Source organism: Corapipo altera, unplaced genomic scaffold, assembly GCF_003945725.1.
Source record: "Corapipo altera isolate COAL_440 unplaced genomic scaffold, ASM394572v1 46, whole genome shotgun sequence".
Taxonomy (NCBI): Eukaryota; Metazoa; Chordata; class Aves; order Passeriformes; family Pipridae; genus Corapipo; species Corapipo altera.
The window spans coordinates 2,946,987-2,959,968 of NW_020884883.1; the positions used below are offsets into that span (position 1 = coordinate 2,946,987).

The 12,982-nt window shown below is 35.6% G+C and overlaps 1 protein-coding gene across 12 annotated transcripts in view; it reads right to left on the bottom strand.

Moving 5' to 3' along the window:
* Positions 1–12,982, bottom strand: part of DLGAP2 (DLG associated protein 2) — a 399,013-nt gene that overhangs the window by 147,153 nt on the left and 238,878 nt on the right. For 4 of the 12 annotated variants that reach the window (XM_027640969.1, XM_027640970.1, XM_027640971.1 and 1 more), the window contains exons 3-4: positions 12,591–12,623; positions 9,631–9,750 (exon numbers count right to left, since the gene is read on the bottom strand). The exons of 4 other annotated variants lie outside the window; for them this stretch is intronic. Coding sequence is in view for 4 of the 8 variants with exons in the window: in XM_027640961.1 (XP_027496762.1) it covers positions 12,591–12,623 (33 nt within the window). In the remaining 4 variants the exon portion in view is untranslated. The remainder of the gene's footprint in view (positions 1–9,630; positions 9,751–12,590; positions 12,624–12,982) is intronic. 4 more of the 12 variants (XM_027640961.1, XM_027640964.1, XM_027640962.1 and 1 more) reach the window with 1 other exon arrangement.

The window sequence follows — 12,982 nt, forward strand, 5'->3', positions numbered from 1 at the left end:
TTCATGAATCACCGTTACTCTGCTTTCTTGGAGACAGCTGAATGATGCGGTAAATGAATTCTTTGCTTTGCTTTTGGTGCAGCTTTTGCTTTACGTATTAAACTGCCTTAATCTCAACCCACAAGTTTTCTCACTTTTATGCTTTCGATTTTCTCCCCTTGGAGGGGAGTGAGCAAGTGGCTGCACAGGGCTCTGCTGCTAGTTAGGGTTAAACCATGACACAAGTAAATAAAACAGGCCGGGGGCCATCACACCGGCCTTGAGGCAGACTGACACTACACAGCTCTTGCTTGGCCCACTGAAATCCTTCATCCCCTCTTCCACTTCCACAAATATGATGCCTGCATCAAAACTGTTTTTTGGGAAAGATGCATGGCCAGCCTTAGTTCTTGAAACATACCCAGGCACACGCACAGGGAGTGTGCTGGCACTTAACTATGTGGATGGCCACATGCCAGCGAAGAGACTCAGACTCCAGTTCACTTCAGTTTACTGTGGCAGATGCAGCCACAAGCACTGGATAGCACAGTTCACTGAACTGGTACAGCTGAGATTCAGACCAGATGTGTAAAAAAGGGATGACCTAGTCCTACAGTAGGAGAGGTTGGCTAATTATAGACATGGAGGAAAGGAAGGTTTGATCAAAGAAAAATGACAGGAAAAACATTTTTTATTACTACTTATCTTTCCCTCTGGTACTGTAACAAAGATCCTAGCAATGACCCACAAAATGCATGATGGCACACTGTGCAAGTTTTGTGTTAGTGGATACCTCGTTATACCTTGCTTGCCCAAGGAATGCAATTGCTCTGTGATTTCTTTGACATGAAGACAGTACAGCACCTCCATATTCAGAAAAAATTGCTTTCATCTCATAATATTTATCTACTTACTTGGATCACAAGCTTAATATAAATATAGTGTTCCAGGGAAATTATCTTTTGCTTGGTTTGCTTCTGCTCTCTTGCAGATAGTTCTCTGTTTATTTAGCAACTACATAATTTGATAAAAAATGGGGGAAATATGAGTTTCAAATTCCAATTTGTCATTTCAAGACAAATATAACACTTAAGTAAGTGGGTGCATCTTGTCTGGTGTTGAAAGTGTTACAAGAATGCAAGTAATTCTTTGCAGGAAGAAAACAAATTTTTTACTGGATTCAGTGAGAATGTCTTATAAGATGTAGCAGGAAATGAGGTTTTGGATAAAACTTATGAGGGCTTGGGCTACACTTTTGAAGCCTATTCTAATTTTGATTTTTTTGGGCTCATCATGGCTGGGCTTCGCGAATGAAGATTTGGGAAAGGCTCTATCCACATTTGTTACAAGCACGCTGGTGGCTAATAAGGCCAATGCAAGATAGACAAGTCTGATTGCAAAAGGCACAGCAGAAAGACTCCTTAGGTGGTATATTCTGCAAGGCACGATTCTTTCTGTGTTGTCTTTTGTCCTCGAGAGTGATCCTGCATGCTTTCTCAAAGGAAGCAGCAGTGTTATAGATGGCGTGTCTCCAGACCTCCCGATTGGAGGCCAGAGTAGACCAGTTATGTTGATCAATATGGCCAAGGCTGAGATGTTGTTTCAGGGAGTCCTTTTGTTTTTGGGCTACACCTCAACTTAAATCAAAAAATGATATAAAGGTGATACTAAAGGAGGCAGAATAAACAATGTTTACTTTGAATGATTTGCATTTTCCTGTAACTATATATATTAAAACCATGCACAATGGAGATATAAATCATATTTAAAGGTTGAGATCTTCCTGATTATGTTGCAACTCAAAAATTGCCCAGTTAATGATGATGAAAGATATTTCTATGGAATGGTGTATTATTTCAGCATTTGCTCTTGGGGATTACTGCCCAATATTGTCACTAAGCAAAGCAAAAACTTGAGGGTGGATGAAGTATAAACATTGCTCCATTAGAGTAAGAAGTCATAAGTATTGTAGCTTGAGCGCTTACATAAAAATTTGTGAGCTACCATTTCCATAGTAACAGGTAACATAATTTAGCTAAGATAGCTGCTTTCCATTCTAGGCACCTCATTGTCATTGCAATTTACAAAACACAAAAGTACGTCTTCTAAGACCCTAACACAATAAAGAAGCAAATCACTGGAAATGCTGGGGAAGACACAGCTTTTATTTCAGATGCAGGACAATAAAATGCTTCTTTCTCTTCTCATCTGTATTTCATGGGATTCTCTACCATCCTCAACCCACCACATACTAATTTAGTTCTCCTTATGGTGCAGGAGATCCAGTGAAAGACACCTGAAGCTGGCCTGTCTCTGTGTTAGTCTGATTCTTTCTGGAATGTGCAGAAGCAGCATCTTCACTGGCAGATTCCCTCTTTCTCTCTTTCTTCCCCTCAGTTACCAGAATAAGATTAATTTCAATGCACGGAGTCAGCACAACATATCTGGGGCACCTGTTAAATCTCATATTGAGCCTACACACAGTTACTAATTTAACACACTGCTGACACATTCCCATAGTCGTAATACTTTTGCTTCCCCAATGGTCCTGTGAGTTTGTTTTTTTTTTTAATCTGAATCACTTTAAAGTGCTTTTTAAAAACATCTGGCTCTGTAGCTTTAAATTAAAAAAAAGAAGTCTAGGAAAAAATTTTTAAATGGGAACTTACAGAAACACCAGAACTAATATTCTCACTAAAGTTACCTTGAAATTTCACACTTGAGTAGCTGAGGTCTAAATGGAAAGATCAGGGGGAGCACCATCAATTTCTGTCTACTGGAAGTATAGGACTGCAGCCTGCAATTTTTGCCTTGCAAAGAATAATGTCTTATACTATTTTCTCAGTAAGGCTGGCAGAATTCCTTCTGAAGGAGAGATCTGATTGATGTCAGCAAATGAATCATCCCCCATCCATGAGAAATGGATGCTTTTGAAAGCAAGCTGTATTGGCTGCTGCATTTGATAGACTATGTAATGAAGTGATGTCTGTCTCTGAAGTTGTCCTGAGCTGAGCCCCTGGTAGGAACCCTAAGGCACTCACCTCTTCACAGATTTTCCTTACTATACAAATATGCAAAAGGCAAAATCATTAAGTTTTTAACTTCATCGCTGAGAATTAATTATGCATGATATTAGGATGCAGATAATTTATCTGACTTCTAGGTTTTTTTCCCATTTTGGCAAGTTGAACAGTAGATCAAAGACAGGAAGTGATACAAGCAGCTGGAAAAGTAGCTAGGAGTACAAACATTTGTCCTGTGGGTACATAACATGAAAATTTCACTGGAGCAATTCAGGGATCAAGTGTAAGATACAATAAATGCCACTTATGAACTCCACCTAAAAATATATATAAAACATAAACATGGCAGCTAGCTTCTTTTTTCCAACTACAATGCAATGCATGCCTTTTTACAGATAAAGATCCTATGGCACAGAAGAATAATCCTCTACCTCTACATCCATCCAAACAAATACACAGAACCTGAATATTATTACACTTGGACAAACCAAGTATGTATGATCTAGCACTGTGATGAAGGCTTAAGTGTTCAGTTGATATGAAAAAAAAAAGCATTACACCTACCAGAGTAATTATTACAAGAGTATTTTTATTCTGTAGTTGAACATACACAATAAATGAGTGTCGCCGGAACAGAGAGATTTCTCTGAACAATTTTTCCTGCACTCTGTAGGCCTTGCTTGCCATAGAAGTGACAAGCATGTATTGTTTATACTTATAGACTGAGTGTGAAAATATGTGATGTTTATACTTGTTAGTTGTGCATCTAATTATAAGGTTTGAGAACATAATATGTTTATAGTAAGAAAACCTTGAGAACCTAGAGATAAAAGTACATCTGCAGATTTAGGAAAATCCCTAAAAGCAGATTAATTAAAAAGAGGTTTCTATGCCAAGAATGATTTCAGGTCGCGTGGACAGAGCCTCAGATCCAATAAACTGAGAGCATGAGATGCGTGCACAAACTGAGCTATCCAATCATCTTGTTGTGAGCATGTACCCTGAGCAAACTAAACTGTATAAAAGTTAACTGATTTAAATAATAAATTGGACATTGCTTTGATCACATTGGTTGTGTTGCTATGTCTCTGTACCTCCACATCGATAAATGAGCGTTAGGTTAAGCTACTGAAATAGTTCATGAGCCTTTATTATCTTACAGGACAAATTCTGCAAGCCCCTCTTACAGATTTCATCACAGCAATGGCTAGTTCTTGACCTGTGATGCAGGTTGAGTGTGCCTGCTGAACTAACAAGAATACTGACTATCCTGTTTCTGAAGAAATTGATTCAGTGCTAAACACCAGGACTATAAAGAGTCATCTCCATATTAACTAGTAGTGGCTAGTCTTGCATTAAAATCAAACACACAACATACACAAGTCACTGACCTTGATAGGTAAGTCTTACACTACCACATCCATAATTTATTGTTACAGGAATCACAATCACACTTAGTCAGAGACAACTATGGAAAACACCAGCTACTATCATCTCTGATCATCGTGATCACTTCCTTGGTTGAGATCTGAAGCAGGAAACAGTTCTAGAACTATGTAAAAAATAAAATTTAAATTATATTGAAAAGTTTATTTTGAAATAGTAAAGACTGCTTATGGCATTTTAGCTTTGAGAGTGTCATTTCATATTTTCATAAGAATATGTTTATATAGCAGTATGATTTATTCCTGTTAAAAATCTTGTAACAGCAAAGAAATATTTGACTCGTGGTCTATGCAATACATTAAACTACTGTGCAGAATTTGTTGGCTTATAGAGAATTATCTAAACATCTATTCTCCTTGGGATAGTTTTTGTGATTCACAGCTGAGACTTCTCATTTCAAGAGAAGCAAAAATGTTTCAAAAATATAATTATAAATTAAAAAATATTATGAGGTGATATTACTTTATCAAAGATTATTTTATCTAAAATTATACTTAAAAACTGAGATCTACAATATAAACTATTATTTTAAAATCTTCCTTGTCGCATACAGCAAATAACTAAAATACATTAAAAAGTGCCACTTGATCACTTAATTGGCCACTGAGGATCATAATGGCCATGATTTATATTGTGTCCTTTAAAACACATATATATAATAAAATAGAATATATATTATATAAAAATTGAAAAATATTTACTATTATGAACTACTTATTTTGTAAAATATTTTAAGTACAACCTTCAGGTGCTACAAGCCGGCCTAAATATAACTAAGGAGTAACACTGGACAGTACATAATCACTGTAAATAGAAACCTCATCAATGTAGTATTTCATATTTATCTATTTCAAGTAGCTAGTACGTGGAAATTTAAAAGTATTTTTGATATTTAGCTGTCAAAAAAGTCTAAATTTAATCCATATCATCAAAAAGAGGAAATTAAAGGAGACAGTTAAATGAGGAGTTAAAGTGTGCAAGAAGTCAAGGTCTAACATCAACATGGTTGTCCTCTTTTCAATTTAAAATCTGAATTATCCTCCTTACAGATTTGTCTTTGGCTATAATTCCAATTTGATATCTTTCTTCATATGAGTTCTTGTGGTCTACTGCATTTGTTTAAAACATCTGAATATATTTCTTTTAGGAGACTTAACATTTCAGAGTCTTCATTTGACCTGTTTCCCTTAACATTATGAAGTGCTGGGGCTATTTAAGATGTTCTGCATCATAATAGGTTCCCAACAATTTCCAGCAGCAGCACAGCCTAAACACAGAGCAAGAATAGTTGAATGACAGTTTAGAAAAATTGCTGCCTTAATAGAACATTGGGGAACATTTGACAAACCCAATATCATAAATACTGTAGCCCTTGCTGCTCTCAAATAATCATGTTTCAGATATTTCTAAAAAGAAATGTTTAATTAAAGAAGAATCAAGCCATGACTTCACGTATTTGCAAATCAGAGATACATCATGTAGCTCTACAGTATCTAGTAGAAGAGTCCCAATATTTTCAGTTATTTATTTATTTAAATTCCTTTTAGTTCTGTTTGGTGGTAATGAATGAGGTATATAATTACACTAACTCATCCTGTACCCCTAACATGAAGTATCCCTGAGCACTCAAACCCAATAGTTAATACATATCAAAAGAATGAATTAAAAGCACAACTAAAAATTAATCATTAACTTGACATTAAACAAGACCAAGAATTGTGCAGAACTCATTGTGATTTTGTATAACTCATGTTATATAAATGACTAGGAAATTATTAGTAGTACCTGTTGTACCTCTATACCGAGAAGTCTTTACATAGTTCCTGTTGAACAACTATAAATCATAGTGAAGAACTGAAGAAATGAGATCAAGTAGTCCTAAAGAGTTAAATAAACTCATGTGGCAAAGCACCAGCATTATATGTTTCTGTGAGACTCCTAATCTCAAAGAAGGAGTATATAGCTCATTCACTTCTGAGATTACCTCATTTTCAAGAAAAATTCATATCCCTTTCATTTTTCCTTTTTCATATAGTTAAGTGGAAAATAAACAGGTGAAATTTAGGGTACAGAAATAAACATTTGAACACATGAATGGTATGAAATTCACACAACTGTCAAGTTCCTGCATGATTAGTAATTTTCATCTGTTTTCCCTTCTTTGTAACTCTATGACTGAGTCTGCACTCTGGAGCAGGGACACACCATACTGTGCACACCCCAGCTGAACTTCCCCAAAACACATGCTGTCTGTATCCCAATCCCACGAAAGATTTGTTCAGTTATGTGCAATCCTCATTGCTTAATACCCATAAAAGGCAGGCTCCAGAGCAACCCAGATTGGAAACATATGAGCTGTTCTGGACTGGGAGTCTGAAGGAGCTCAGAAATAAAAAAAGAAATAAATTTCAATCAATTTGAAATAATCTTTTCGTATCCCCCAGTGCAAATTCACATAGCAGACTTTTCACATTGGTATATAATGTTTGGTTTTCTACCTGCAGGTTCATCTAGAAAACTGGTATTTTGAACAGCAAAACTGTGAACAGTTAAATCCCAATCAAGACTAAAGGCAACAGAAGCATAGGGAACACATAAGCTTTCTCTTCATGGTTTTACTTGAGATAAAAAAGTCAAAACAAATACAGAACTGTAAGAAACTAACAGAACTAAGAGAATTAGGAAGTTGGATAAGACCCATACTAGATGAAGTATAATAAATGAAAGACAGCTCATTTTTAGTTTATGATTCTGTCCATTCAATTTTACCTAAGCTCAAAGGGACCTTAGCTGTGAGTGACCTTTACAGTTTTGTTTTGTTTACTAGCTCATCATATTCTACCCCCTTATGGTTTGATGGTTTTCATTTTATGTTTGTTTTTTTTTGTTTGTTTGTTTTATTTTTGTTTGTCTGTGCTTTTTGTTTAGTCTTTGTTTGTTTGTTTGTTTTAATCAAGCTTGTATTCAGTCTAAGCTGAAATATCTTTCTCTTTTTGAGCATCAAAAAGAATGTTACTAAAGTTCAGTATAAAGGTTAGGAAAAAAACCCACAACATTTTGCCAGACTCAATTCACTGGGCAAGTACTTTCCTGGATAAAATCAAGATGATAGTTAGCCAAAAACATCACAAATTTTCTCCAAATTTGTTCTTTAAAAATCTGTCAGCTCTAATCAAATACATTGTACTTTGATATTCCATTGTTGATACTCTTGTACTAAATTTCAGTCAGTGTTATTTGTTCTAAGCCATCCATTTTTCATTAATATTCTACCAGCCTTACACATACATTGCACAAAGGCAGAGAAAAAGGATAAGGATAAGACTTTCTGTACTTCTGACTCAATACCACCCTAAGTGCAAATAATATGGCTGAGAAGACACTTGCAGATAAACTTCTATTTCAATTACAACACCCCAGTACTAGCGCAGTGAATGAAATGTCCATTTAAGCTTTTGACTCAGCAGATCTGTGAAAAGGAAAGTGCCCAGTTCAGTAGGCCATTAACTAACCAATGAAATGATGTTCATTATACGAAGTGTTATTTCTTCTGGAAAATGAGCAGGTCACTAACCTACCACCTTATGGCATTCTTATCAGATACACCTAGGAATTAGAATGGATATTTTGTGTTCACATTTGCTTAGTGTTTGAGGCCCTCTTTCTAGAGAAACACTTCCCACAGGAATGCACATGCCAAATTCCTACCACAGCTTGAGCTATTATATAAAGACCTGAGAATGCTCATTCCACTTATCTTTATCTTAGGTTTATTGACAGTGCTGAAGACAACAGTCTTTTCCTAGACTACTAAATGACTTTCAGAAATAAAAAAAACCCTAACATTTTGAAGTTGAAATCTAGCATTACATTGCCCACAATGAACTGTTTGAATAAATAAACAGCCACAGCTTTGTGCCTGAGGTATTTCATAAAACCTCAAGCCTCTTTAGATGAATTGCAACAAAACAGCATTCATCATTAACAAAATGAAAAACAAAGTCTGTGGATCTTACTAAAGAGTTTGGGTACCTTGTGGTTGTAGTACAGAACAGAGAAAACACTGCACTCTAAAGCAGAACTAAAAGAAAATTCAACATAGAGGCAGAAGGTGCATTTGGATTACCTACTGTAGACTCCTAACTCAAGTGGCACCTAATTAATATGGATGTGATTCAGAACAGGAATTCACAGATGTGCTTCACAGCCACTGGAAATCAAAGCAGTCAACTGCTGTTAACTACCTTCTCTGTGCTAAAGGTACATTCCTGATCTAAGTTAGTTCATAAAAGATATTAGGTATAGGCCTGTAGATTGAGGGATTCATTTGAATGGGCTTTGAAGTCTCTATCTTTTTTTAATCCCACTCCTTAAAAACACATCCTGGCTAATCCTCCTTCTTTTTTGGAACAATGATCACCCAAAACTCGGTGCCCACCCTGGTATGACCAGATTGAAAACAGTTAGATTTCATGTGCTGCCATAAGAGCATTCCCTTCCACCTCAAACCTCATGTTAGCCACATCAAACTGAGGAAAAAACGTTCATTCCTATTCTATCAGTTATATTTTGGGATCACCATTTGGTTTGTTTGACACAGATAAACACTGTAACTTGAACTGGAGCTAAATCCTTAAAAAGGGAGAATGAAAAAGGTGGTGCTATGTACAAATAAGAAAGTACTTTACTTCTATATACAGCATGAAATTCTACATGAATATATTCTCATAGCTTTTGAAAAAAAGGGAGAGTTCCTAGGACAGCTGTTAGAAAACCAGTCTTACAGTGTGAGCCTTAAAGAATACATGTCAAATTTACCAGAACAAAAGTTGAAAGGTACCTTGACTACTGTATATAAATTTTTAGTAGTCATAGGTGTGATAAAAGTGACAGTCTGTGGAAGAGGCCAGGTTTGCAGATCAAGGCAGAAAGTTCATCAGGCCGAGTGGCACAGCCAGAATACGGCCACCAGTTTCTGTCCGCAGAGGTCTTTCAACAGGCCATTGCAAAGAGTTTTTCATAGACACTTGTTCAAAAAGCAGATGTAAAAGGGACAATTTTCAGTCTTGCTGACAAAGGCATAGCAAAAGGAAGACTGGCAGCTGAAAATAGACAAATTCAATCTTTCCATAACATTGCAATTTCCTAGCACTAAGGGTAATTAAATATTGGAATGGCTTACCAGGGGAGCTGGTGGACTTGCCATTGCTTGGAGCTTTAGGATGAGATTAGATATCATTGTAAAAGAGATGCTTTAATCCAGCTTCTGGAAGTTCTCAACATGCCCATAACACTTGCAGCTCTGCATTAAGACAATGACTATAATCAAATCTCATACTTTCAGCTGATCAACCGCAAGGGTTAAAAAGAATTTCTTTTTCCTTTCACATAAAAAACCAGACAGATACTTAGGTGTGGTTTACATTCTGATCTGTCTCTGTAGTAGCAAAGATTGTCCACATTTATAGAAAACACAGGAGCAGCTGATGCAGTGGCCAGTGGTTATAGGGAAAGTACTTTTTCTTAGCCTGAAATTCACCAAGCAGTCATACCCAAATGGGAGCTCACATGAATTTGAAGTCATCCAGATGGATGCAAACCACCTCTGCCCTGGAACCTGTGTGATTAGGTCAGTGTAGAACCAGGTTTGATTTGTCTGCCCTGCTAAGGGCCTGGCAGTAGCACCCATGCAGGATTTCACTGACGCAGCTACAGAGCATTGGCCAAGGGTCAAATGAAAAACTACTGGATCACCATACCCTTAGAGGTATCATTAATGAATCTTGCTAGATTAGGTCAAAGGTATGCTTTTCCCAAGGTGAGATAAAGAGAAATCTCAAATGAGTTTGTTTTGTGTTTGCTCAGTGAAAAAAATCACCTGTTAGCACACTTAAAATCATTTTGACATATCTAATTAAGTAATCGCTATTAAAGATGCATGAGTAACACCTTGATCTTCTCTGTCCCCTGAAAGTTAAGATATTTTAGCCTAACTAGAGTAATCATGTTAGCACACAGGTATCAGGACGAATTTAGTGTTCTGTGTTTTCCAACTTAAGTAGATACATAAGCATCCCTTTTGGTGTTTAGTTTAGCTACATCTGTAATTATACAATCTGCACTATTTTAGCAGACTACTATAATGACTTAATTATTAAATGTAAGTGAAGCTGAAGGCAAGACAGAACATTCTGCTGCTTTTACACTTTTGTGTGAAAAGAGTATGTCTCAACTCTGTCAAATAAAGCATAAAATGAGAAATGGTTGTTCTAGTGATTTCTATGAGCTGCACAGCAGCGTGTTCATACTGTGAGTCTCCAAATATGAAAGTGCATGTTTCTGGGCTTTTATGCTTATTGACTGTTCTCCTACATCCCTTTGACAGTTAGTTAAATTCAAAGATATTTCTGTCTCTGCTAAATAACAGGTCATTGGATGGATTTGTGCACAGTTACACTTGGAATGTAATGCAGGCATGTAATTGACCTGTCCTGCAATTCAGGATATTTTCCATGCAGAATAAGCATGATTTCTCTTTGCCATAATTCTGAAGCATATATACTCTGTTGTCAGTACTGGTCATTATCATTATGTTAAGATTGTCATATTTCAAAGTAAGATGGGACACACCATGACAGCATCATCTAGTAACACAAAATATTCATGCAAAACAAAAAGCGGACTCAACCTTTAAAAAGAAGAGGGAAAAAAAAAAAAAAAGATGTACTGATACTGCTTGTCTCAATGTCTATTTTGGTGACACATGCATATATTTGACATCAGTCATAAAGGTCATTTTTACAAGATGGTCCTATTAAGCATGGGTAACCTTACTCAAACCAAACCAAAATACTCTGAATAAGGGTCTCCTCATCTGCGACGAAAATGGCAAAATCTGCATTTACAGTCTTCTGACTTCTCAAACAGACATCACTTGGTGTGCTGCTGTATCTGAGTGCAAATACCTCTGACAGACTCTGTACCCAGATCTGCTCCACACTGCACACAAATTTCATTATAATGAACTTCTAACCTTTTATTATCATTTGTTCTATTGTAATTCTTACAGCATACCTAGTGCCTACAGTAAAGGAATGCTTGGAAAACCTTCAATAAATCTACTGTCCCCTAATTTTTAAAGAATACTCTTTGAACAAAAACTGAAGGAGGAGTATTATATTATGCAATAGACACATTAGAAGCCAATGACATAACAAATAGTAATATTGTTCTAATGATAAATATCATCACAAATTTGGACTAAATCTCTTTGGGATACAAAAATTATGCCTTAATTTTCACAACCTGTTCAACTGAAGGATTATTCAAGAAACTTTGGAGTATAGAAAGATATTTGCAGCAGAGAATTACCTTACTTCACAGTGCTCATTTATATTCCTTCTGTGCCAAAATCTCTACCCAAGTAACACAGAAGTCCACATGATCACTTAGTATCAAATTCTCTGCTCTTATGTTTCTGCTAAAAAATTCCCAACTCAAAATGTTTGAATTGTAAAGTAATTTTAGTTGTAAAATTCTAAAATTTTTATTTGAGTGGACTGCTTTTAAAATTAAGTTCCACACAGCATAAAAAAATGTATGTGTATAGTAGAATCCAGAGAATTAGCATAATTATGTTCTCATCTGTTCTAGATTTTCTATTGAAAATTATGTTCTTACTATTAAAAACCTATTTCCTACGCATTTCTAGTAATAAAACTGGAAACTCACTCTCATATTTATTGAATCTTTGCTTTCCTTAAACACCAACAGGTGGGTTTTTTTCCTTCGTTACAGAATCACATGCAAGTTTGAATAACTTAAAATCCTTTCATTACGACTTGTTGGTTTGGAATACAGCTTCTTCTCCCCCTTGATTTGTTTAACATTAAATATAACGTAGTTAACATTTTAAGCAAATTTTCAATTCTATTCTTTAAACTGGTGCATGTAATAGCTACCCATTCTTCATTTATCTGAAATCTAAAAACCCTTAATAGTACAATTTTGACATTTAAAAAAATGCTGTCAGAAGCACACCAAAATAATTTGTCATGCCCCCCCCCCCCCCCCCCCCGCAAACTCAATAAACTCAGTATAGAACAAACAAATAACATAATCTAATCTAACTGTCCACTTTACCTGGAAATGCATGCCCTGTTAGAGAATCCAAATCTGAAATTAAAACAGTGAAAAGATAGTCTTTAACACTAATTTAATATTAGAAAGCACAAAAAATCAAAAGCCAAGCTGGCATCAAATATCACATTATCACCAACATCTAATTTTAATCATATATATAGAAAAGCAAAAATAAAACACTTAGAATTACATTATGAAGGTTTTCCTCTCCATAGTCTTGTAAAAATGTAAAATAAGATATAAAGATGAAAGCTTTGAACACTATGGGAAGCTAAATTATTTTATTGTTTAAGACAGACATATCACAATTAAATAGGAATTTTACAATACCTTTTAAATGAACCTCTGATTAAGAAACTCATATCTTGAGTATAAACATTTGTTCTGCCCTT